Source organism: Arachis hypogaea, chromosome 11, assembly GCF_003086295.3.
Source record: "Arachis hypogaea cultivar Tifrunner chromosome 11, arahy.Tifrunner.gnm2.J5K5, whole genome shotgun sequence".
Taxonomy (NCBI): Eukaryota; Viridiplantae; Streptophyta; class Magnoliopsida; order Fabales; family Fabaceae; genus Arachis; species Arachis hypogaea.
Window position 1 is genome coordinate 136,760,482 of NC_092046.1, and position 27,677 is coordinate 136,788,158.

General features: G+C 40.1%; 2 protein-coding genes across 2 annotated transcripts; both read left to right on the forward strand.

Annotated features, from left to right (window-relative positions):
- The first annotated feature begins 2,134 nt into the window (after positions 1–2,134).
- LOC112721909 (uncharacterized) lies at positions 2,135–3,722 on the forward strand. Its single transcript, XM_025772932.1, has 2 exons — positions 2,135–2,729; positions 2,836–3,722. Exons 1-2 carry the CDS (start codon positions 2,135–2,137, stop codon positions 3,720–3,722), a joined length of 1,482 nt encoding a protein of 493 aa, XP_025628717.1.
- A 17,134-nt stretch (positions 3,723–20,856) lies between these two features.
- Positions 20,857–25,380, forward strand: LOC112722843 (transcription initiation factor IIF subunit alpha). The gene is made up of 9 exons (XM_025774021.3): positions 20,857–21,292; positions 21,528–21,686; positions 21,861–22,006; positions 22,169–22,530; positions 23,076–23,191; positions 23,288–23,422; positions 23,654–23,869; positions 24,269–24,487; positions 24,907–25,380. Exons 1-9 carry the CDS (start codon positions 21,122–21,124, stop codon positions 24,994–24,996), a joined length of 1,614 nt encoding a protein of 537 aa, XP_025629806.1. The 5' UTR covers positions 20,857–21,121; the 3' UTR covers positions 24,997–25,380.
- Positions 25,381–27,677: the final 2,297 nt, after the last annotated feature.

A 27,677-nucleotide genomic window follows, 5' to 3' on the forward strand; every position in this document is an offset into this window, starting at 1 on the left:
TTTGGTTTGGTCTGCTCAAGAATTCATGCAAGTGAAAACTTAACATGCTTTATGAATGTGAATTATGAATCAATGATGTGCCGAAAATGAAGGTGTCCGATTAGTTTTGTTGTGGCATCAAATCAAAATATTATTGAGCCATTTGAGATCCAGTTTATGTTAAATAATCGATATAGCCTATGAAAATGGATCCCTGTTGTTTCTCTTCCAAGGCTCAATTATCGTCGTCGCTGTCGATTACTGCCTCGTCACTCAGGACACTTTCTCTTTTTTATTGTGAATTTGTGTACTACTGAACATGGCAATTGAGCGACTATGTTTTTTGTGATTTTTTTTAATGTGAAATTTTTGAAGAACTTCCCATGTAGCATGTCATCAAGGGCGAAGATGATAGGTGGTGATAGTGGTATTGAATTCAGAATCAGAATGGAGTAGAATTATAATTAGAGTTAAGTTAAAGGATAATTTAAGAATTTTTAATAATTTTTTAAAATTTAGATAATTTTATCAAAAAAATCTTATTTTTTATTAGTATAAAATTAATTTTATTTTTTTATGAATAAATTTATCAGTATTTTAAATATTTTTAAATAAAAAAAATTTATCCTTATTTTTAACCACGTAATCGACTTTTATTAAAACTATTTTTTTTCAAGTTATTTTTCGTTAATTTCGAGTTCTTATATATTACAATACAAAAAACAAAAAAATTAAAAGTGTTAATCACTTAATATTTTTTTAAGGTTAACCATTCAAAAGAATAGAGACAGAAACGAAGACAACATAATTAACTTAAAGTTGCTGAAAATGTTTAAGTTTAATTATTTTTTTTAAACGAAAATGGATCGCCATTTTTTTCCAATCTTATTACAGAGGATTAATTTGTTTGACTTTGCATCTCTATGTATATATACAATTTAAAATTATTGTTTAATTTGAGTTGGTTTAGTGATTAATTTATTGAGTAATGTTATATATTCAAATATTTTATGAGTCAAGTTCAACTAAGTTAAATAATAAAAGTTAAAATAATACTAGTCATAACTGATTTTTAATACGTTAAACCAATTTAGTTAAATTTAATTAACAAAAAGACTTAAATATACAATATTATTCTAATTTTTATTAATTTACTGTTTCGGCTCGATCCAGTTGGCATAATGCCCCGATCCAGGCGGCCGGCCTAACAAGGTCGTCGAACCTGAACTGGGAAACTGACCCGGCACCTCCACCCCTCCAGTGCAGCATCTGACAGCTGGGGGAAAAGGAAGCTTTTTGGAATGTGGGTCTGTCCTTGTGGGACCCACCCTAGGTACAAGATATATAGGGGGAGGACCCTACCCCTTCCCGAGGTACGTCACTGTCTCCTCACTTTTACTGCCATCTGTATGGATCCCTGACTTGAGCGTCGGAGTCCTTTTTGCAGATGGCTCCCCCCTCTCCAACACCACAGCTCGTGAGGTCGCAAGATCCCAGCCTCTCACTCTCCATTACCACAGCCTGGGAAATCCGCCTGTTCGCCAACAACCCGGTCCAGGCTCCACTGTCTCCCATCTCATCTGTCCGACCCGTTTGGTACCCGGTCAACCGAACATTGGTGTCGTCTGTGGGGACTGGCCTGAATGGATTTTCTGTTAGGTCCTGTGGAAGGAGATGATGGAGGTGTGCCACGTGGGGAGGAGGTGGTTCACCGAGCCAGTAGGGTAGCCTCCTTGGCTTCCTCCCGTGAGGGCACGAGATCCCCCCCTCGGCGAGGCGCCCTCCCACTCCCAGGAAAGGCGTCCCTTCGGAGGGACGGGGAGCGACAATGCTCGGATAATGCAGGAGCTGCGCCACAGGGTGCAAAACCTGGAGTGGGAGCTAGCGAACAGAGAGCGCTACCAGCCTGCCCTGAGCCAATATCGTTCCCAGTCTCCTCAAAGGAGGGGAAAACAGAGGGAGAAGTCCCCGAAGAGACCGCTCCAGTAGCACACCGACCCCCCGGTCTGACCCAGAAAGCCAGGGGAAAAGTAGAGAGGTGCCGAGGAGACGGCAAGACCCTATAATCTACACCCGACCTCCAGCGAGACACGCTGAGGAGAAAAACCGAGAGGATAGAAGAGAAAGACCAAGGAGGCGACGACACCCTGTGATAATGGGGGCAACCCCTTTCCACCACTCCATTCTCGAGGTCCGGCTACCGAAGCATTTCGATAAGCCAACGGACATGAGATATGACGGCACCCAAGATCCTCAAGAACATCTAACGGCCTTTGAGGCCATGATGAATCTGGATGGTGTGCGTGATGAAGTGAGATGTCGCGCCTTCTCCGTAACCTTAGCGGGGTCGGCAATCCGTTGGTTCAACGTTCTCCCCCAAGGCTCCGTGACCACTCTTGCAAACATAACTCGAGCCTTCCTGGCTCAATTCACCACGCGTATTGCTAAAGCTAAGCACCCGATCAACTTGCTAGCGGTGACGCAGAGAAGCGGGGAACCGACCAGGAAGTACCTGGATAGGTTCAATGATGAATGCCTGGAGATCGACGGCCTGACTGACTTGGTAGCCAGCTTGTGCTTGACAAACGGGCTGCTGAATGAAGATTTTAGGAAACACCTTACCACCAAGCCTGTGTGGACGATGCAAGAAATCCAAAATGTGGCCAGGGAGTACATCAACGACGAGGAGGTTAGCCAAGTCGTGGTAGCCAACAAGCGGCAACCCGCCCATAACCCTGCTCGTCAACCCAGTAACGGGGAAAGGCCTAAGGAGCACTCCAAGGACGGAGGGCCAGCTAGAGCCTTTAAGCCCATTCCCCCGAGTAGGGAAGTTCACTAACTACACTCCCCTGACAGCCCTGATCGTCGAGGTGTACCAGCAGATAGCCGACAAAGGCATCCTGTCGAAGCCTCGACAACTCAAGGATAGAACTGGAGGGAACAAAAATCTCTACTGTGACTACCACAAGGGCTTCAGCCATAAGACCCAAGATTGTTTCGATTTGAAGGATGTTCTAGAGCAGGCGATCCAGGAAGGTAAGCTGGCAGAGTTCTCTCACCTCATAAGAAAACCCAGGAGGCGAGATCGTGACCGATCTGGCGACGACAGGAGCCGCGCAGTAAGACCAAGGCAAGAGCCCGAGGAGGACAATGAAGGCGGCCTCACCATTGTGAACGTTGTAGTCGGGAGAGACGTTGCCCCTAGGTCGAAGTCGGCATGCAAGAAAGATGCCAAAGTCTTGGCTATGTCATCGTCTAGTCCTGCGCTTTCCTCCAGGAGAGTCCCGTCAATATCATTCGGACCAGAGGACCAATGGTTTGACGACTTGCTGGAGAACCCTTCAATGGAGATCACAGCAAGGGGAGGAACTGGTCTGGTCAGGCGAATCCTCGTGGACACTGGAGCCGATTCGAACATCATGTTTCGTAACGTGTTTGATGCTTTAGGCCTCCGAGACACCGACCTGAAAACTCACCAACACGGTGTGGTCGGCTTAGGCGATAACTTTATCAAGCCTGATGGAATAGTCTCCCTACCAGTCTCCATAGGAGGAGGTCGAGGGAAGAGGTCGGTAATGGCGGAGTTCATTGTTCTAAGGGACTCCACGGCCTACAACCTCATCATGAGAAGGAAAACGATCAATGAGTTCAGAGCGGTAATATGTACTAAGTTATTGATGATGAAGTTTGTTGCTGACGATGGGTCGGTGGGATCCATCAGGGGAGTGGTGCAGATTTTCTAACCATAGACTTACCGGCAAGTGCACCGGGTCGTACCAAGTAATACCTTACGTGAGTAAGGGTCGATCCCACGAGGATTGATGGATTAAGCAACAATAGTGTTTGATAGGATTAGTTAGACAAGCAGAAAATAGTGTTTGAGAGTTCAAAAGCATTAATTAATAAATTTAGATATTTGAAGATAGGCAGGTGAATAAGTTGGGAATAAAATATTGAGAAAGCAGTTAAGGTTTCAGAGTTATCTATTTTTCCGGATTAACTTTTCTTACTAACTATTTTGATTATGTAGGATTTAATTTATGGCAAACTATATGTGACTAGACCCTAATTCCTTCGACCTTTCTAATCTCCTATAAAATTCATCAACTGCCAATTCCTTGGTCAGTTGATTCTAATTAGAAGCTGCATGATCAAATTCCAGTTTATATGCCACAAAAATTCTAATTACCCAAAAATAAAAGGATTATATGTCACGTATCCCGTTAAATCCAGATAATTAAAATTTAGGAGAATATGTTTTCAAGCTATTGTTCAAGTAAAGAGCTTTTCCAAGTTTTACAAGAACTCAAATAGAAAGAGGGTCATACTTCCGTTCCACCCAAATTCATAAGATAAAGAATGAAAAAAATTCTTAAATTATAAATCCATGCATAAATTAAAATAGAAAAAGCAATAAAATTAATCCATAGAAATAGACAGAGCTCCTAACCTTAACTATGGAGGATTAGTTGCTCATGGTTCAGAGTAAAAAATAAGGATTCTAATAAAATGTATTTTGGTAGTCTGGGATCTAATAATGTTGAGGTGGAATCCCCCTATTTATATCTAATCCTAATTAATTTAAAATCTATCTTTAAAACTAAAATAATATCTTTTCCTATTTTTAAAATTTGAATTTAAATTAGAATTAATTATAGCAATCAGCAAATCTTCAATTGATGGATGGGGACCACTTGGCTTCACTAGGATCCACGCCTAACTTGGGCTTGGCATCATGAATTGGAGTTTAGTTGAGTGAAGCTGCGCCTAACTTGGGCTTTAGTATGCCTAACTTGAAGTGGGCAGGTCCAATCTCGCGTATTGTTGTTGTGTCTTGCGCCTGTCACGCGTACGCGTCGGTCACGCGCACGCGTCAATGGTCTTTTTCTGCGAGTCACGCGTACGCGTCAGTCACGCGCACGCGTCGCCATGGATACTTCCAAATCACGCGCACGCGTCAGGCACGCGTGCGCGTCGCTCCTCGCTGCCATCTCCTTTGATTCTTGTGCTGCAAAAACTCCATCAAATCCAGCCGAATACTACCTAAAATAAACAGTATTGCACAAAACTCAAAATAGCATCCATAGTGGCTAAAATATAATTAATTCTTAATTAAACTCAACAAATTACATGCAAATTCACTAGGAAAAAATAGGAAAGATGCTCACATATCAGGGAGATCTGGAAACGGCAGTCGCATGCGACAATGCCAGTCTCTCCCTAAGGAAAAAGTCGAAAGAGGCATCCGAGGTCTTCCTAGCTGATCTGGACGCTAGGGTCGACGACAAACCGAGACTAGAAACCGAAGGAGACCTTGAGAAGTTTAGAGTCGGTGACTCAGACGAAAAGTTCACCTTCGTGGACAGAAACCTCCCTCATAACTTGAAAGAACCATTGGTGGAAATGATTCGAGCAAACGGCGATCTGTTCGCCTGGACACCAGCTGATATACTAGGAATTGACCCCCAGTTCATGTCACACCACCTAGCTATAAAGACAGAAGCTAAACCTGTGGCACAGAGAAGGAGAAAAATGTCCCAAGAAAGGGCTGACGAGGTGGCTAGGAAAACGGGCAGCTTACTAGAAGTAGGGTTCATTCGAGAACTGGACTACTCGACCTGGACTACTCGACCTGGCTGTCGAACATAGTCCTAGTCAAGAAAGCCAATGGGAAGTGGATAATATGCGTGGACTATTCTGATCTCAACAAGGCATGCCCCAATGATTCCTTCCCCTTCCCTAACATTGACTCCCTAGTAGACGCGGCCGCGGGGTATCGGTTTCTGAGTTTCATGGACGCATACTCTGGCTACAACCAGATACTGATGCACCGGCCAGACAAGGAGAAAATGGCGTTCATAATGCCAGGGGGTACATACTGCTATAAGGTGATTCCGTTTGGACTAAAAAACGCAGGAGCTACGTATCAAAGGCTAATGAATAAGGTATTTAGCAATCTTATCGGCAAAACGGTGGAAGTGTACATAGACGACATCCTGGTGAAGACCACCCAGGCCGAAGACCTCATCAGTGATCTAGAGACCGTGTTCGCATCTCTTCGACGGCACAACATGAGGCTTAACCCTCTCAAGTGTGCCTTCGCTATAGAAGCTGATAGGTTCTTGGGTTTCATGATAACCCAGAGAGGAGTGGAAGCCAACCCAGAAAAATGTGAAGCGATCCTGCAAATAAATAGCCTGGGATGCGTCAAGGACGTACAAAGGTTAGCCGGAAGGCTTACTGCCTTGTCACGTTTTTTCGGTGCGTCGGCAGCAAAGGCACTCCCATTCTTCAACCTGATGAAAAAAGGGATCGCGTTTGAATGTACCCCAGCATGTGAGGAGGCTTTCCACCATTTCAAAAGAATACTGTTGGCACCTCCTGTTCTCGGGAAACCCAAGGACTCTGAAGCACTGTATCTGTACCTAGCCATAACCGATGAGGCCTTGGCGGCCGTCTTGATACGGGAAGAAGGGAGGGCCCAACAGCCAGTGTATTTTGTTAGCAAAACACTTCAAGGAGCAAAGTTGAGATACAGTAAGTTAGAGAAGTTGGCGTATGCGTTGTTAACCTCGTCTAGAAGGCTACGACAGTACTTCCAAAGTCATCGTATCGTCGTCAGGACAGATAAAGCAATACGTCAAGTCCTACAAAAATCCGACCTGGTGGGACGGATGATGACCTGGGCGGTTGAGCTATCTCAGTACAACTTGCAGTACGAGCCGAGACATGCGATCAAGGCCCAGGTCATGGCCGACTTCCTCGTGGAGGTCACGGGAGACCTTCACAAAGCTCCGGGCACACGGTGGAAGCTCCACGTTGACAGAGCCTCCAACCAAACGTCTGGAGGAGGAGGGATAATCCTCGAGAGCCCGTCGAGGATAGTGTATGAACAATCCATCAAGTTTGAGTTCCCGGTCTCCAATAACCAGGCGGAATACGAAGCCCTTATCGGCGGCTTGCTATTGTCAAAGAAAGTGGGGGTGACAAGGGTAGAAGTGAACAGTGACTCTCAGGTCGTCACCTCCCAGATCAACGAGATGTATCAGGCCAAGGACCCCCTACTACAGAAATACCTGAAAAAGGTTAAGAACTTGAGCAAGGACTTTGAAGAAGTCATGGTACAGCATGTCCCAAGGGAAAGAAACACGCGTGCTGACCTCTTATCCAAACTAGCTAGCACAAAACTAGGAACGGGAAAGCGTTCCTTAATTCAAGGCTTGGTAAAAGAACCAACAGTCGCCCTGTGCGCAACCCGAGTAGACGTCGATCCTTCATAGATCGACCCAATCACCGACTTCTTGGAAAGCGACAAGCTCCCTAACAACAACAAGAAGGCAAAGGTGTTGAGAAGGGAGGCAGCCAAGTACGCAATAGTGCAAGGCCAGCTGTTTAAGAGACAGCTGAGTCAACCCCTATTGAAGTGCCTACGACCTGACCAAACAGACTACGTCCTCAGGGAGGTCCATGAGGGTTGCTACAGCCATCACATAGGGGGGGATGGCTTTGGCTCGGAAGCTCGTCAGAGCCGGTTACTTTTGGCCCACAATGATGGCAGACTCCCAAGAATTTGTCAAGAGATGCAAGAAGTTCCAAGAAAATGCAAACTTCCACAAGGCGCCAGCATCCGAACTCAGCCTGCTAATGGCATCCTAGCCTTTCAGCCAATGGGGGATCGACCTCCTGGGTCCCTTCCTAGTTGACCCTGAACAGGTCAAATACTTGATTGTGGCCATTGATTATTACACAAAGTGGATTGAAGTAGAATCATTAGCCAGCATCTCGTCAGCTAACTGCCGTAAGTTCGTGTGGAGATAGGTAATCTTCAGGTTCGGAATCCCAGAGTCCGTGATATCGGACAATGGGACACAATTTGTGGACAAGAAATTCAAGGAGTTCCTCGACAGCTTGGGAATAAAACAAAGGTTCTTGTCGGTAGAACATCCCCAAACCAACGGCCAAGTCGAAGCTGCAAATAAAGTCATCTTGTAGGGTTTGAAAAAGCAACTCGACCAGAGGAAGGGAGCGTGGGCAGACGAATTAGCATCGGTCCTATGGTCGTATAGAACAACGCCCCAATCCTATACTGGGGAAACGCCTTTCCGACTTACCTACGGGGTCGAGACAGTAATCCCTGTAGAGATCGGGGAGCTAAGTCCACGGGTACTCCTGGGCGGAGTAGAGGAGGCTGTAGAGAAAGACCTGGTTGATAAAACCAGAAAAATGGCACACTTGTCGGAAACGACGCTAAAGCAAAGAGTGGCACTTCACTACAATGCCAAGGTGCTAAGAAGAAGATTTGAACCAGACAACCTGGTGTTACGACCCAATGATGTAGGGCTCCCCACCCCTGGGGAAGAAAAGTTGTCGGCTAACTGGGAAGGCCCATACAGAGTAAAAGAAGTGGTCGGCAATGGGGCATACAAGTTAGAACGCTTAGACGGGAAGGAGGTACCCCGAACATGGAAAGCGACAAATTTAACAAGGTTTTACTCCTAGAGACCGGAGTGACCACTTGTCCTTCCGATTCAGTAATATCTTTTACTCTGTGAAATTATTGCCATTTTACTTTACGCGAAGGTATTGCCAGTAATCATTGCAAGTTGTTAATTTCTGCTATTTGCTTAACAAATTCCTTTTTCATCACTGCTTTCTCTTTATTTTATTTACTTACCAACCTACCGGTCTGCTACGGTTACGGCCTCACGGGATTGATCACCCCGGGAGCCATCCAACCACGGGTTATTTTCCCCAATTATTATCGACAAATCAAACAGGGTGCAATTAGCTAAATTACCAGACAAGACCAATGCGGTAAATAAGTCGTTAATTACCAACAAAACGGTAAGCAAACGCTTTAAAGGCAAGCAAGTCGTTAATTACCAACAAACGGTAAGAAAAGAATTCATTAACTACCGACAAAATGGTAAACAAGTTCATTAAAAACAAGTGTTCAAAGGCCTACATAAGCTATTACAGAGCCCAAAGCGAAATACAATAAAGTTACATTACTTCTTCGGGATGTCCACAATCCGACCATCCCGGATAGTCTTGAAGGCTCCAATTGCAGAAGTGTCAAAGTCAGGAGAAAGCAATTTGACCTGGGCTTTAATCGCCTCCTCGGTCCCATTAATCACCTTCCTCGCCTTCTTCACTATGTCCTTGTTCTTCTTCTTCAAGCCGGCGACCTCTCCTTTCAACCCAGCCACCTCGTCCTTGGCGCTCTTAACCGACTTCGTGGCCTCCTCAAGCTTGGCATCCAAAGTAGTAATCTTGGTCTGGGCTGCAGAGGTCTTGCCACGAGCAGAGTTAAGCTCAGACTCCAGATTCATTTCTCGTTCAAGGAGCCGGACGACCGTCTCGTCGAAAGTTTTCAGCTTTCCTTCCGAGTCGGCTAACTTCTCCTTTAAGCTCCTGACTTCTGACTTCAACTTCTCAACTTCTCGAAGCGACTGGCGATACTTCCCATCCAAGGCCCCGGCCTGAGTTAAGATAGGTTCTGCCCGCCTGGCAATAGTTACGGCCCGCAGCATGCATCGGTAAATCCACCGAGCTTGAGCACCGAAGTCACCATCGTGAAAGAACTCATCTGTACCAGGCATAAGCAGGGAGTCAATGAAGCCCCCAGCGTCAAAATTCTTCTCCATCACGGTACTAGAGGTCGGTTTCCGCTTACGAGGGTTGTCGACTATCGCGACATCGGTACCCTCTTCAGCCGACTCGACCTCAGGAGGCACCACTCCATTGCCGTTGGGACCAGTTGTAACAATTGTGCCGCTAGGTTTAGGTGGTGGGGGAGGGGGGCCGACTGCGCCTCGGCATTAGGGGAGGTTGGCTGCTCGACAGACTGGGTGGCCGAGCTGTCCTCACTATAGTCAGGAAGGAATTGAGACATCAAATCTTCAAGACCAGTATGTTCGGCAGCCATGCTCACTGCAACACACAAGTTGTCAGGCTGGTATATATATAAGGGAAGAGAAGGGCAACCCTAGAACCAACCGACCACTTACCCACATAGTTTCTACCCGTCTCCCGATCACCCATTAAAAGATGGGGGTTGATGTTACTTTTGTTAAATTTTGCCAGCAACACGTCGGCTACATTCTTGTCTCGTTGGGTCAAGCCTTTATACGTCACTTTGGTGAAGGCATTGGACCCGGCCCCGAAACTCCAATATGTCGGAATCCGTCTCTCCCCCTCCAAAGTTAACCAGAAAGGGTGATGACCCTCGACAGGCCGGACCTTGAAGAACTTATCCTTGAAGCCATGAAATGAATCTTCGAATGTCCCGAAGATTCGTCTACCTTGAGCGGTCCGGAAGGACATGAACCCCTTTTTATGCCTACCCTCCTTGGATGGGTTAGTCAAGACAAACAGTCAGAGAAATACCTCAACGAAGGTCGGCAGCTCGAGGTATTCACAAACTATTTCGAATGAAAGGATGACGGCCTAGCTATTCGGGTGCAACTACAACGGAGCCACGTCGCACCGGTTAAGAAGCGTCATTTGGAAGTGGGTGAAGGGGATACGAACCCCCAGGACGGTGAACATTGACTTATACATCCATATCCAGTCGGCAATCTAGGGGTATTATGGTTAAGCTGGCATATGTGCTCGTGGGCGGCGGGAACGAACACCTCATAACGCCCCTCCTCGTCACCTCCCCCACATAGCTGGTCGCAAAGGCGGAACTCCGTGAGCTCCTTTAACGTTATTTGTGAAGGTGTATCCTTCACATTCGAGGTGACTCAGGTGTATCTGTCAACTGGGGGTCTCGGAAGGGGAAGTTGCGCCATACCTACAGTGGGAGCACCACAAAGTCAGGCTACTAGGTCGGAAAGCCGGAAAAACTAGAGCTAGCACTACAATCGCAGGGAATTACCACTAAAAGCTACAGCGAGCCTATCTACATTTAAGCCAAGGCTAAATCTACAACTAAGTGAAGATAAAAAATCAGAAACCTAAATGGCAACTCCCCTAATATCTATCTAGCATGGTTAAACATGCAAACCCAACACCTAATCCAAATAGGCATGAAGTGAAAAACACACAGGTAGCATAAACACGCAGTAAAGCTAAGAAACATGAAAGGAAGGAACCATTCACTAGGAAAATGATAATGATCGAAAGGAGTTGCGAAATTTTGAAGAAACCTTGCTGAATCGATTTCAAATGAAAAGCTTCAGAGAATGTAGAAGGAAAAAGAGAAGTTTGTAAGGAAATAAGGAATGGAAGCATAAGGGAAGGAAAAGGAAACCAAAGCAAAGAGTAACTGTCACAGAGAAGCGCGAAGGTCAGGGGTAAAATAGACTTTTTTCCTGCCTTCAAATTAGTCATAAATACACTTAATTGCAGGCGCGAAGAACGAGGTGACAAACAGCACTTCCCCAAAATGGCGAAGCTGGCTCGCGTGTAGGGGGCACGCTCCAACTGATCAGAACGCGCTAACAACGGCACTCACGACTATAGCTGACACGTTGGGGCACTGTTTCGGCCCGACCCAGTTGGGGGAAAAGGAAACTTCCTAGAAGGTGGGTCTGCCCTTGTGGGACCCACCCTAGGTACAGAGTATATAGGGGGAGGGCCCTACCCCTCCCCGAGGTACGTCACTATCTCCTCACTTTTACTGCCATCTGTACGGATCCCTAACTTGAGCGTCGGAGTCCTTTTTGCAGGTGGCTCCCCCCTCTCCAACACCATAGCTCGTGAGGTCGCAAGATCCCAGCCTCTCACTCTCCATTACCATAGCCCGGATAATCCACCCGTTTACCAACAATCCAGTCCAGATTCCACTGTCTCCCATCTCATCTGTTCGACCCGTTTGGTACCCAATCAACCAAACATTTACTAAAAAAATATTAAAAATTTAAATTTTACTTTGTATATATAATAATACATTAGTCAATTCCAAACTTTTAAATAAAATTTTAATCTATAATAAATTAATTTTTGTCTTACCAAACTCAAAGATATTAAAAAAAAAACATAATCATTATCTTGAACGCCGTTTTCAGCTTTCATATACATCAAAAATCATACATTATAAGTCTAACAAAATCTTATTTCCTATTATAGCGGAAAAAATAAATAAATTCTTATCTTATTTCGGACAACTTTTTTAATATATAAATAGAAAACTTAATTTTGATATCTCAGCTAAAAAAATTTATACGTTATCTAGTAAAAATTGTGTAACTTTTTAAAGTATTATTTTTATTGATATGACAAATTGTGATTAATTATTTATGTAACAATCTTTTATATTATAAATATATAAAAAATAAAGAATAAATACTCTATTCGATCCCTATTTTTTTTATGAGATACAACGCATTTTAATCATTTTTAAACTTTAATTAGACCCTCCACTCATTAAAGAAAATGAACAAATCGACTCCTATTATCGGATGACAAACAGTTATTCATTGACGTGTCAGGTAACATTGTCAAGTGTCGCCTCCAAAAGGTTACAAGAACTAAAAACCCCCTCTCTATCTCTTTTTTTTCTTCTTCCTTCCTTCATCCATAGCGGATTCCACCCCTTACACAATTACTAAACCTCATTCTCCATTCACCTCAAAAATCCACCATCCAAAACTCTTTCAATCCCTTACACAACTCCCTCTCTACCTCTTCTTCTTCAATATACTTTCTTTCAACGCATACAAAAATAGTCTCAAGCTACGGTTTTTCTTCTTTTTATTGTCGTGCGAGGTACTTCACCGCTGTCTGATGTCACCGCTCTGTCTTTTTTTTTTTTTAACAAGAGAGCTTAACATAATACAATGGAGCGGTAAGCAACCAAAACTGCAACCATTACTATATAATGAAAAATAAAATAAGAAATGAAAGCAACTTTTATTATTATCGCTCTTTGTCGTATTTGCCGTAATTTCTTTCTTCCTCTATCGCTGATAGCCTAAGAAATACGGATACGACACGCGATACGGACACGATACGACACGCGATACATTAATATGTTTTTTTAATTTGGATACGACACATTTAGAATATCTTATAAATTAAAATTTAAATAATATATTAAATTAATAAAATATTATATTGTAAATATAAGAGTAAATATAATTATTTATGTATAATACACTAACAATTTTATAAAATCACACGTTGAAACAATCACAATATTACATGTATAACTATGAAGGGGCCAACTATGAAACAATCACAATACTATATAATAATATATTATTCAATACAGCAACATGACTATTGACTAGTGAAAGGGAGAAATATTGAATTACTATACTTATGGAGACACCAATTTCATTATTACGCTACAATGATAATAAAACGATTTTATTGATATACTAAAATAATAATAAAATAAGTTAAACAATAGGAGAGAGAAACGAAAAACGCATTAATACTATGGGATTTTTTATTTTAATAAATAAATTAATTATAATAATTACTAAAATAAATAATTTAAAAATATTTATCGAAATAAATATCTCTCTTATCTTGTTTATACTGTAAACGAGATAATTTTGTACGTATTTCGTTTATACTGTAAATAAGATTTACGGTGTAAACGAGATATATGTATTTATAAATAATTAAATATAATTTTTAAAAATAATAAAAAATATTAATAATTTAAATTGGACAAAACTATTAATGGACGATTTTAAATAATAGAGAAGATAAACAGTCTATTTTAAATAATAAAGAAGATGAACTATTCATTTAAAATAAGCACGTTAATACGTTTATTTTGAAAGCACATAAATGCACAAATTATTCTAAAGAACCGTTAGAAAGATTTAATTATTAAAAAAGATTTTTAATACTAAAATTATTAAGAAGGACCAAATTTTTTTATAAGGAGACAAATATATTTTTAATTATTTTTTATTTATTTTTTATAATTTTTATATTGATAAAGTTTATTTCTCTTAAAATTTTAGTAATTTTTATTAATTAATTATTTATTTTTATTAATTTTTTTTATTTTTGTGATCTTTACCCAACGAAAAAAAAGACAAAAGATAAGAAAAGTAAAATAAATAAATAAATAATAAAAATTACTAAAATTTAAAAAAAAAATATTAATATAAAAATTATAAAAAATAATTAAAGATATATTTGTCTCTTTATAAAAGGATTTGGTCTTTTTTCTTAAATATTATAAAAAGATTTCATCGTTGTTAATAATTTTAATATTAAAGATTATTTTTAATAATTAAATCTCCTTAACGATTTTTTAGAGTATTAATTTTTCCTAAATTAATTAACTAATTAATCCCAAGTGAATATTCATACATATCTATATAATGTTGAGAATCAAACAGCATATATTAAATATTATAAAAAATAAATAAAAAAATAGTTAATGATATATTTCTCTCTTTATAAAAAGATTTGGTTATTCTTCTTATATAAATATTATAAAAAAATTGGTCTTTTTTAATAATTATAGTATTAAAAGTCCTTTTTAATAATTAAATCTTTTTAATGGTCCTTTAGAAAAATTTTTCCTTTAAAATAAGCACGTAAGCATGAAATTAATGCACGAGATATAAAATAGAGAAAAATGAGAAGAGAATTGAAAATTTGAAATAGTTATCTCCCACTCTTTGTCTGTTTTATTTATCCCCATCAACCTCTCCTAGCAATGGGCAAATAGTTATTTATTTATCCCCATTAACTTCTCCTAACAATGGGCAAACAGTTATCTCCATCTCCCTAGCACACAATTAAAACGGTTATCTCCCCATCCTTTCTCTATTTTATTTATCCATCAACTTCACGCTTTCCATCTTTTAATTTTTAGGAGTGGACACAATTACCGTATTTATTCTCATCATGGAACTTGAACACGTACGAGTTTTTTAATTTTCAAATTTAAATCAATCTAATTGTATCTATAATTTAATCTGAATTTTTTTTGAGTAAATAATAATTTCTAACCATGAAAGATTGGAACGCTGACATTTTTAACCATAAAAGATGGAAATTAAAAGTATACCATGAAAGATAGACTTTTGCAGACAAAATTATCCAAATCTTAAAAAATTAAACACAATTCCCAAATTACCCTCTAATATAATCTAACTTTAATCTTTAATTTTATTCTACACCACCATTTTTCCAATTTCAAATCCTACCACTGCTCTCATCTCTAACTACTGTCGTTACTGCCGCCATCACCATTACCACCACTGCCATCACCACTTCTATTGCTCATGGACACTACCCCAACACACGTTCAATTCCACCATCAGTATCCATTATCATCATCAATGAAGACTTAGAACACACACATCGTAAAACTCACCAAATCCAAAACTTTATTTATCTCTGGTACATTCTCTTCTATTTTTATCAAAATCCAATCATAGATCCCATTTCATGTAAAAATGGAAAAAAAAAAAGAATTGCTTTGTTTTTTTCAAAATAAAAAATACCAAAATAGCAAAGAGAAAGAACACAATTAAAAGATTTCACTATTTTTCAATTTTTGTACCATTGGCCTCGTTTTCTCCTTCACCTTATTCTTCATAATCCTCTTTTGATTTGGCTTCCTAAGCATTTCAACTCTTCTTCTGCCACAAAGCTTTTTCTCTCCATGAAACACTCAAAACAAACTACATAACGGAACTGCAACCCCAATACCCACAAAAAACAGAACAACAACACTACATACCCACTTCAGTAAACACAACATAATGGTGGACGTGAACCAGAGGATGACTGGTCTAAATCCGGTCCACATAGCGGGCTTGTGTCGCCTATCGTCCCAGGCTGCATCCGTTCTAACCACTTCCGCACCATCCTTGCTCCCGGTAAAAAATGGCCTCCTTTCATTCTCTTCGCTCATCGATAAAGTCATAAAGCCTCTACGCAAGTCAGGTGTTCAGGTCCAATCGGGTCTCTCCGACGCTGAGTTCGCACGCGCCGAGGCCGAGTTCGGTTTCACCTTCCCACCAGACCTCCGTGCCATATTCGCTGCCGAAATTCCCGTGGACCCTGGCTTCTCCGATTGGCACTTCGCAGGTGACAGTGGTGGTGATGACGGCAGTAATGTAGTTGTGGATAAAAGTGATGGTAGGATTTGGGATTGGAGGAATAGTGATATGGGGGTAAAATTAGAGGTTAGAGTTATGATATATTAGGATAAAAAACAAAAATAAGCCATGGTTGGTTTAATATTACATGAATAAGCCAATAGAAAAATTGATTCAGCAATCAACCAATGTGCATAACTATGTAATTCGAATCATCACGATTCGAACTCAATTTGAAATTAGTTCGAATTAGTGCAATTCAAACTACTTACACGCATGCATCCAATGTAATTCGAATTGGTGCAATTCGAATTAGCTTCACTTAATTCGAAACATGCTGATTCGAACTATGCACGTTTCGCCACTAGTAGTAATTCGAATTAGGGTGTTTCGAATTACACTAGATTTTCCTATAAAAGGAGTTCGAATTCACCCCATTCGAACCACTTTTCCACTCTCAGACCCCACCAAATCCCAGAAAAAACGACCTAGTTTCGCTCCGATAAAGGCTGGAGCAGAGTATTTAGCTGATGGAGGACGATCTAGGTAGACTATATCGGTTGGATGGAGTGGCTCATATTACCGGGGTCATCAACGAGGAGGTTAGTTTTTTTTTGGTGGTTTATTTTTGTGATGCTGCACGTGGTTTTTGTTGGTGGTATTGCATGTGGTTTGTTGAAGTGGTTTTGTTTGTGGTTTGATAGGCGGTTTAGTTTAGCGGTTTAAGTTAGCGGTTTGTGTTAGTGGTATTTTGTTAGTGGAATTGTAAGCGGTATTGTATGTGGTTTATGTAAGCGGGTTTAAATGCGGTTTTGGAAGTGGTTGATTATATTACTTTTGTATGTGGTTTATTATATGGCTTTTGTATGTGGTTTATTATATTACTTTTGTATGTGGTTTATTATACCATCTTGTGAGGCTGAACGATAGATGGTTCCGATTAGATGAGCCCCTTGTTAGTGCATTCGTCGAGCAGTGACGTCCGGAGACGCACACCTTTCACATGCCGTTCGGAGAGTGCACGATCACACTTCAGGATGTGGCATACCAGTTGGGGTTGCCAGTGGACGGACGCTATGTCAGTGGTTGCCTTACGAATTTCCATATATACATCGAGGGTGGCCGTCCTGCCTGGGTGTGGTTCCAGGAGTTTCTTGGAGTGGTTCCTCCTCCGAGCCAAGTTCAGAAGTTCGCTGTAAACTGCACTTGGTTCCAGGAAACTTTTGGGGAGTGCCCCACAGGAGCCGATGAGGAGACTATGCGGCGCTTTGCTCGTGCATATATCATGATGTTGTTGGGTACTCAGCTGTTTGCCGACAAGTCCAGCAACCGCATTCACATCAGATGGCTTCCATACGTTGCTAGGCTTGAGGAGATGGGTACCTACAGCTGCGGGTCTGCAGCACTAGCATGGTTGTACCGGTGCATGTGCCGAGTGGCAAACAGACATATGGTAAAGTTAGCGGGCCCACTTCAATTACTTCAGTCCTGGATCTTCTGGCGCTTTCCTAGGTTTAGGCCTGCTGGGTATGATACGTGCAGCTGGCCCTTGGCCTCGAGGTACCGTTCTTAGACCTTTCTATTTCAATTTAAAATAGTTGATTAAATGTTCGCCTCTTATGTTATACAAATCTTTCACACTTTTAATTAGTTGTAACACCGATGTGAGATGTAGGTGGTCAGGTTACAACCCTTCCGGTGGCGAGAAGGAACCTAGAGTGCAGAACTGGAGATTGAGGCTAGACATGTTACAGGCCACCGATGTGAGTATACTAACCGACTATGTTTATTTAATTAATTAAACTTCTTGACTTTAGATCATGGATTGAACTGAAAAATGTTGGAATATTTCTGCAGTTTATCTGGATGCCCTATAGCTCCCCCAAGGTACTGCAGGTTGTGCATCCGGAGGTGTTGGAGCCTCGGCATATGGCGATGTGACGATCTGTGACGTCACTGATCTACTTTGCCGTGATAGAGTGGCATCAGATAGATAGGGTTTTACCGCAGTTCGGCGGAGTCTAGCCCCGTCCACATCCCGCCCTGAACATCGACTTTCTGATGTCGAAGGACGGGAGAGGGGGTGATCGTTGGTTCCCGTCGGCTCTTTAGTTATGGCATCTTCATTGGGAGAGCCGTGCCGACCACGTTCTTCGGTACGATGTTGTTGCAGACCCTGGACCATCACATGATTACCTGCAGTGGTAGAGTCAGCATGGAAAGAGGTTTCTGTCACCAGAGATGTATTTGGGTGATCCGGGAGCCGTTCCTATTCCCGTGGAGGTGTCGCAGAGGGGTGCTGGGCGAGTACCCGACATGGATCGTGTTGACGACGTCCCGGATAGGCGTCGGGTTGAGATGAGAGCTCGTGTGGGGACACGTCGAAGCCAGCGCGAGTGGAGGTGGCTGGACCAGGCTATGGAGGAGGGTGATGGGGACAGCCGCCCTGGAGGAAGACGACGAGGCCACGGAGGCAGACGGAGAGGACGTGCTGCGGCTGACGATCACGGACACCATGGTCATGACGACGACGACGATCGGCACGGGCCCGTGGGTGGGGACGCTGGAGGGCATGCTGCAGTGGGGAGTGTTAGTCCCCATCATGTAGGGCATGGAGATGAGTGGTACGGCTCTGGTATGGGGGACGGGACAGATCAGGGTGATGGTGGACTTGGCTTAGGGCCGCTAGGCGATTACTTTGTTGGTGTCCCTGCCGATGATATGACACATCAGGAGAGTACGCCTTGGGTTAGCCCGGGTTCGATGTTTTCAGACTTCCTGGCAGCTGACGGGCTTGATGCGGCATATAGCGGTTCACACTTTCTAGATGAGCTTACTGCCATCATGCAGGAGGATGATGCGGCCCGTCGGCGTGGTCAGAGTTCTGGCACGCCTGCACCGTTAGCTGTCGATCTTAACGAGCCTCCTTCGATGGCAGTTGCTGACCCTTTTGCATTGGGTGGTACTCCTCCTTCCACCTATACTGCTGCATCACATTCAGGTGCCAAGCCGTCTGGGGCCTCCGTCCAGCCTAGGCCACCTGCACAGCCTGCCCCGGACGAGGAGGATGATGAGATTGAAGACAAAGAGCCGCTTATCCGGAGAGGCTAGAGGACACGAGTACCCCGTCGTTGCTTCACCGGTTCGCATCTTTTTAGATGATTGATGTATCTTGTATGGCTTTTTTTCATGTTCATTGTTGTATTTTAGCGAACTTTATTATTGTATTTTGACTATTTATGTTTCGGTTCGTTAGAATTTTATCATGATGTTGTACTTTGAAAACGGCATTTCAATGCTACTTTCGGTAACTATGTTATTGTAGAGCTTTTCTTTGCCTTGTGTTTTCAACAGACTTCTCGAACAATTTTTTCTCTTAATCGATCCTCTGTGGTGAACCAACATTACGAAACGTGAACATCCTCACTAATTCGAACTAGCACATTTCGAATTGACCAATATGTAATTCGAAACACCCCAATTCAAATTACTACTAGTGGTGAAACGTGCATAGTTCGAATCAGTGAGATTCGAATTATATAGGGTTGCAACATCATGCTAATTCGAATCAGCATGTTTCGAATTAAGTTAAGCTAATTCGAATTGCACCAATTCAAATTACGTTGGATGCATGCGTGTAAGTAGTTCGAATTGCACTAATTCGAACTACATTCAAATTGAGTTCGAATCGTGGTGATTCGAATTACATAGTTATGCACATTGGTTGATTGTTGAATCAATTTTTTCATTGGCTTATTCGTGTAATATTAAACCAACCATGGCTTATTTTGTTTTTTTACCCGATATATTATGAGGGTAATTTGGGAATTGTATTTAATTTTTTAGGATTCGGATAATTTTGTCTGCAAAAGCCTATCTTTCATGGGTATAATTTTAATTTTCATTTTTTATGGGTAAAAATGTCAGTGTTCGAATCTTTCATGGTTAAAAATGGTTATTTTCTCAATTTTTTATGTACTTTTTTTGAATATTAATTGATCAAACATATTCATTTTAATCTCTTCTACCAACTTTTTTAAGTATTAATTGCATGCTAAAAGTTTGGATTATTGATATTATTAATATTTTTTTATTATTTTCAGAAATTATATTTTTATATTTATAAATATACGTATCTCGTTTACACTATACATGTGTTGCGTCCACCTGTCTTATCTCGTTTACACTGTAAACGAGATACATGCAAATCTCGTTTATAATGTAAACGAGATAAGGGAAGGACATTTATTTTGGTAAATATTTTTTAAATTATTTATTTCAATAATTATTATAATTATTTTATTTATTAAAATAAAAATCCCCTAATACTATGTAGTATGCATGCGGCATGCCACGCTTCAATTCTTCAACTTCTGTATCTTCTATTCTTCTATTCTTCTATTCTTCTTCTTCTATTTGGCTCACAAAGTCAGAGACTTGTGAAGCAACGTGAAATAGTGGTTGTGTAAGGAGTTGGAAGGGTTTTGGATGGTGAGAGTTGGAAGGGTTTTGAATCATGAATTCTTGAGGTGAATGAAAATGAGGATTTAGTGGTTGTGTAAGGGATGACAATAAAATTCGCCTTTGATGAAGGAAAAAAATGAAAAAAAAGAAGAAAAAGAAAAGAGAGATTTTTAGTTCCTGCAACCTTTTGGAGGTGACACTTGACACGGTTATTTGTCATCTGGTAGCAATGGTCAATTTATTTATTTTTCTTAATGGGTGAGACTTAATTGAGATTTAAGAATGATTAAGGTGTAATATCTCCCACGGACAAAAAAAGTTAGGACCGAATAGGATATTTATTCAAAAATAAATTTATTTAAAGGCCCAATTAATGTGCAAGCCCAAGCTCAGATGGGTTCGTAACCTCGCAGTGCTATAAAATGCCAAGCCTATTGAGAGAATGCTCAAATCTGAGGAAAAGTCGGGAGATGAATTCAGTGTCGTACCGTCGTCGTAGATATTATTACATACATAACATTACAAATCGGTGGTGCGCGCCGCTGAGTTAAAATCTTAGAAGATGCGCACCAAAAATTGCTATTGAATTTATTACATGAAACCGTAGACTCTTGCGAATTAGCGTTTTGGATTGATTGATTACCGGGAAAATGTCGATGGACCTGCAACTGAAGGCGTCGTGCGGTGGATGTGGATCAACCACCGACCTTTACGGAAGCAATTGCAAGCACATGACTCTCTGTTTGACCTGCGGCAAGACCATGGCTGAGAAAAAGGCCAAATGCTTCGACTGTGGCGCCACCATCACTCGCTTGATTCGAGTTCGATTTCAATTCCGATGTCTCCGTTCATTCATTCATTTTTCCCTTCCCGGATTTCTATTGTTTTTCCACCTAATAATTCATACTTGGTTCTTCGATGGCATGGCATTCTAATTCCTTTCGCTTCGTTGCAAGCATTACGACAGTTGCATATACAAACTAGCATTTTTACTCTTTCGTTATTGTTATTTGCTGATTAACGAAAGCATATGGTCAATGGTGTTGTTTGTGACAGGAATATAATGTTCGTGCAAGCTCAACCACTGACAAAAATTACTTCATTGGAAGATTCGTGACTGGGTTGCCTAATTTCTCTAAGAAGAAAAGTGCTGAAAACAAGTGGTCCCTTCAGAAGGATGGACTGCAGAACCGCCAAATTACTGATGCTTTGCGGGTATTGAATCTTATCCATCCTTCCATGTGCAAATTGATGATATGGGATTGAAAGTGATATTCCCCTTATCTAATATTTTTCGTTGAAGCTTGACATGTTAGCATTGTATTTTTGCTTTCACCATGGAAATCCCAGATGTTTATTTCCTGCATATTTGCTTATTGTATGTCATAGGAGAAGTACAAGAACAAGCCTTGGCTGTTGGAGGATGAAACGGGTCAGTTCCAATACCAGGGTAATCTCGAAGGTGCACAATCAGCTACATATTACCTTCTCATGATGGAAAGGAAGGAGTTTGTTGCCATTCCTGCTGGTTCTTGGTATGTTTGTTCTTTTCAGAATAAGGGTGGTGTTCCTCTCTGAGAATTTTCCCGTGGTTTTAGTTTTATTTTTCTTTTTGTTGCGCTTACCAGTCAAATCAAAGGAAGAATGCAGATGTATAATAATGCATATTTATTCTCTTTTCGTAAAAAAATCTTTAGGTACAACTTTAACAAGGTTGCACAGTATAAGCAATTGACTCTGGAGGAAGCAGAAGAGAAAATTAAGAATAGAAAGAAAACTGCAGATGGATATGAAAGATGGATGATGAAAGCTGCAAATAATGGACCTGCTGTATTTGGTGAACGTGCAAAATTTGAAGAGAAGGAGAGCACTGCCGGGAAAGGCCGCAAAAAAGGTGGTGATGATGATGAGGGTCATGTCTCTGATAAGGGGGAGGAGGACGAAGAGGAGGAGGCAACAAGGAAGCATAGACTTGGACTTGATAAAAGAGATGGCGATGACGATGAAGAAGGTCCAAGGGGAGGAGACCTTGATCAGGATGATGATGATATTGAGAAGGGTAAGTTAATTTTTCTGATGAAAATGCTACAAAGCAGTTATTTTAGATTACACATCAATTCTCCTTTTTGTGAAGTTTTATTCATCATTTTCAGTTGATTGCTTCAGTGTTTTTATACGTGTATTCTTGGTGGAGGATATAGCCTAGAGAGTCAATTTGAAGAGCAAATTGGATGCTAAGTGAATCAAATATTGGGAGTTGACTGCCTTAGATGTTGTTGATGGTTATAACTACAGAACTTTTTTATAAGAAGAAAAAAAATGGAGTTTAGCTAGAGAAAGAGAACATTGTCAACACCAGTGTAGTGTACTTGTTAATATTAACCATGACTAGTCATTGCGACTATTAACCTGGTGGGCTTAGGTAGTGTATTTTCTCATTAGTATCCTTTGCTTATTGGTTGCATTCAATTCAAGTAATTACTTTTAATTTGGCCTACAGATGGCCTTTTTTTTACTTAATTTTATTTGAAGTTATTAATCTTATTGAAATCTTCATGTATATGCTTATTCTTCTTGCTAATCATACGTATGCACATCTTTTAGGTGATGATTGGGAACACGAAGAGATTTTCACTGATGATGATGAAGCTGTTGGCAATGATCCCGAGGAAAGGGAAGATTTGGCTCCTGAAGTTCCTGCTCCTCCTGAAATCAAGCAGGTAAATTTCAATTATTTTGCAACCCATTTTTAGGAACTAACCCTCTTGGTACTCACCCTTGGTTTATTATGAAACTACACTAATATATTATTTTAGGATGAGGAGGATGAGGATGAAGATAATGAAGATGGAGGAGGTCTGAGTAAATCTGGGAAAGAGCTGAAGATGTTGCTTGGACGAGCTGGTGGCATGAATGAATCTGATGCCGAGGATGATGACGATGACGAAGATGTATGGTTATTCTTTTTCATTTTCTTCATTTATGTTTTTTCACTTCTCTATTATTTTGTTAGCTGCAACTATAATTGTTCCATTATTCTTTTTACTTCCAATTACATGGAAGATATATATAGCTCGGTACAAACTACAATATCTTTTGGTGAGGCACAACTTTTTGCACTTGCACGATGAATTAGACGTGAGCATTTTTCATCCATTAATTGGTCATTTTATTTCATCTAGGAGAATGACGATGCTAGCATCCCTGCTGCATTTGCTCCAAAGCAGAAGGATGCACCTAAGGAAGAGCCAGCTGACAATAGTCCGTTAAAACCTGCAGCATCAGGAACTGCTCGGGGGACTCCCTCTACTTCTAAGTCTTCAAAGGGGAAGAGGAAATTAAATGAGGATTCAAAAGCATCTAATAGTGCTCAACCAAAGAAAGTTAAAACAGAAAACGTATGCCATTGCTTTTCTGTGTTTGGTTGATTATTAAGGCCCTTCATTATAGTAGTTTCTCTTTTATTCTCAGAGAAAAGAAGACTTTGGCTATATAACCACTACTTACGAAGACAAACACCTTTAATGGTTCAGCATCACATTATTTTATGATGGTTTAAAATTAATACGCATACTACATTATCTTTCATAAAACTTAGCTGCATAAATAGGCTCTTGAAATGCAGAATTGACGAATTAACTTGGCGTTAGTTTCTTTTGATGCATTCAAACGTGATATAGCTTTTGCTTAAAAGGGTCTTATTTTTTAAGACTTAATACTTTAGTTTGAAAGTTCATTATGGGGGATTGTATGCAAGAGTTACTGAAATCCTCATTATCCCCTTCCCATTCAATTAGGAAACAAAACCAACTGTGAAAGAAGAAAATGGGTCTGCATCCAAAAGTAACGGGCCTTCAAAGGGTACATCACCAGCACCATCATCAAAGGCAGGGTCTTCTTCTGCAGCTTCTGGACCCGTGACTGAGGAAGAAATCAGAGCTGTTTTAATGCAAAAGACTCCACTAACCACACAAGATCTCGTAGCCAAATTCAAAGGAAGACTAAAAACTTCAGAGGTAAGCTTTATCAACCATTTTCTGCTTTAGCCTTCTTAAGATGCTTTTGTTTGCTTAGCCATTCTTATCATTTTTAACCAATGTCTTTATACTGTATCCCCCTGTTAGAATGTGTTGTAATTTGTTATATCTGTGGAAGGGTGCAACTTGTTTCTCAGATTCTTAGAAATGTTCTGCATCACTTCATTTAATTTGTGACCAGTTAGCGTCAGAATAAAGTAATGCCATTTGAAATTTTATGGTATAATTTGGGCGGGGAATGTGTCTTGTTCCATCAGCTGGATATAATCTGGGTCATGTAGTAAGGATAAGAATGCTTACTCTTAGCCTGGAGATCACCTAAGGGGTACAATTGATTTATTTTGAAGTTAATGTTGCGAAGGTTGAATATACACCATGTGCTTCTTTTGTATGTGCAGGAGAAAAAGCCTTTTGCGGACCTCCTGAGGAGAATCTGTAAGATACCGAAGGGTAATGGAGGATCCCGTTATGTTATATTAAGAGATTAATGACAAAATTGACAATGGGATGAAAAGAAGCTATTACAACCATAGCGCCATTGTTCCAAAAGCGTTGACAAATTTTATATTGTTATCGTTTCTGGTTTTTAGCCCTCAAAACCCCAGAAAACAGGGAGAGGCAGCTGTTCTAACTTTTGTTATTAATTGTTTTTGAGACAATATATGACACGAGGTTATTCAGTGTGTAATTCATTGTACATCAATATCGCACATGCGCTATTCATGAACTGTTTTATGAAAAACAGATGACAGGAGGAAGCAATGACGCTATTTCTTTCTGCTCAAGATGCAGCTGTTTATAATTGTGATGTAATCTGCGTAATAAGTTATGACATATTTTTAGTTTTTAACCCAGTAACGAGTTTTATTTTACATGTCTCAGCTTGAGGATGATGGACTAATGGCTAACCGTTTAAGTAGCCTATCTCAAATTTCGAATATTTTTTTTGTTTTTTTGTTGGCGTCAACTCAAAATTCGATCTCATTCGATCGCTTTCCATGTACTCACGTCGAAGTACAGTGTCTTTTGAAGAGAACAATGAAAATGAAAATAAATAAAAGCTGATGAGAAAAAAAAAGACACACCCACACACACACATCATGTATTATTAAGTGATTGATTAAATGATTATTCTTATCTATTTATTCAAGTCATGAGAATCTTGTAGTAGTAAGAAATCAGTATTCTACAACTTCCTTGTAAGTTATACGCATAAGTCACACTGTACAAGTAACTTACCTTTATAAAATGAGATAAATCACAATCTTAGCTTAGGGTATTTGCCATGGCGCGTTGTCTCTTGTTCTCAATTACTTAGCATGAAATAGGATTATTTTGACGAAGCATGCACGCAGGTAAAGGTTTATTCTATGTTACACTACTCAAATAGCAACGAAGAAGAAATTAAAGTGCTTTAGACATGCACTTTTGGAAGACATAAGGATTTATATTAAGGGTGTGTTTGGAACGCATCAAAGGGAGAAAAGAATTCTATTTCCCTTAAAAAGTGAATTCTTATTTTATTTCAAATTTAAATTCATGATTTGAAACAATTAATTGCATGAATGAAATGCATTTTGTGTTCTTTACTATTTTATTCTTGTGTTTTTTTATTTATCTTTTCTTATTTATTTATTAAGAATAATTTTGACATTTCAATCTTTAGTATTAGTAGAATTGTAAATAAGACTTTCTTTGGTCTAATTTATTTGAACATTAATTTGAGATTTTTTTTTTTTTTGAGAATTGAAAATGACATTTTTATTATAGAATTTAACTAATTTTTATTATAGGATTTAACTAACTTGTGCCTTAAAGACACATTTCAAAAATATAATAATAGAAACTTTTTAATATTTTTGATGTATTCATTGACAGAGGTGAGAAATTCGAGAAGAGACAAAGACACGAGGAAGAGTTTCCACAGCGAGTCTAACAGGCTCCTCCGTTGAGTCAAATAGATTTGCTCCAAAGTTTGGTGACGCGAACGAGTCTTCAGTAATGCAATCAGTATCCTCTGATGAGCTTAATGAAGCTTGTTTGCAAGAAGGCTCATCTGGGTTGTAAAATATGACAACGTGAGGAAGCTTAAAGCTCACCCTCTTCTGTGACTTGCAGCTTAAGCTTCTCACAATCGATGACTCTTCGTTTTCTTGATGATGCTGCTTCATGGTTCTGTCCAAGTATAAACTGTCTTGAGCTTCACTTATCAAAGATCTACGGAGTTGAGATTGATTGAAGCATGGGTGCACCTTTTTCTTAGAATGCTTATTAGAGCTAGGAGAAGAAGCTTTCATCCAATCTTCTAGAGTCACAACCTTCTTCTCACTCTTAGCTGCCTCAACATCCATATTTTTTTTACTTCTCACATAATCTGACAATGATGATCCTCTTCCATCTGTCACAGCAACTGAGTTAGATTTTTCAGCCGATGTTGGGTGGCGCAGAGTGCAGAGGCAACCACCCATTAGTATGAGGATGAGAAATGAGTTAAAGAGTATAGTCTTAGGAGAATAACGTCATCAATCATAAGGAAATTGAGTCCGCTTAGTATCTTTAGCGGGTTATATAGAGGGCTTTTAAATGATATTTTTTTAAAAATATTTTTTAAAAGATTTTTTATAAAAATAAAAGTGATTTTATATTTAAATATTTCATATAAAAAATCTTTTTATTTATTAATTATGTTTAGATAAAATAAAATAAAAGTATTTTTTTATTCATTTATTATGTGAAAAATATTTTTTTTAAAAAAAAGATATAAATTATAGTTTTTTAAAAAAGATATTTTTTTATTTTTTAATGCTTTTACTTTTACTATTAGAAATTTACCAAAAATATTTAAAAACAAAAGAAATTTTTTTTTTGGTCGATGGATTGGATAACCCCCAATCCTAGATTACACACTAACACACCCACTCACACGCACTAACCTAGCCACCAACCACTGCTAGAATTCGAACTTGTGTGGCTTTGGATTGAGGCAAATACTTTTGCCACTGAACCACATGCCTCGGCCACTCTTGAAAAATTCCGAGACGGAGAAAACTAGATACTAGAGCCAAGAAATCAAATGAATCTTTCTGGCAACATGGCGGCTTGGTTATTGTCGTTGTTTGTGTTTTTCTAAGTACTACTTAGCTCTAGTTATCAACAAAATACTCATACG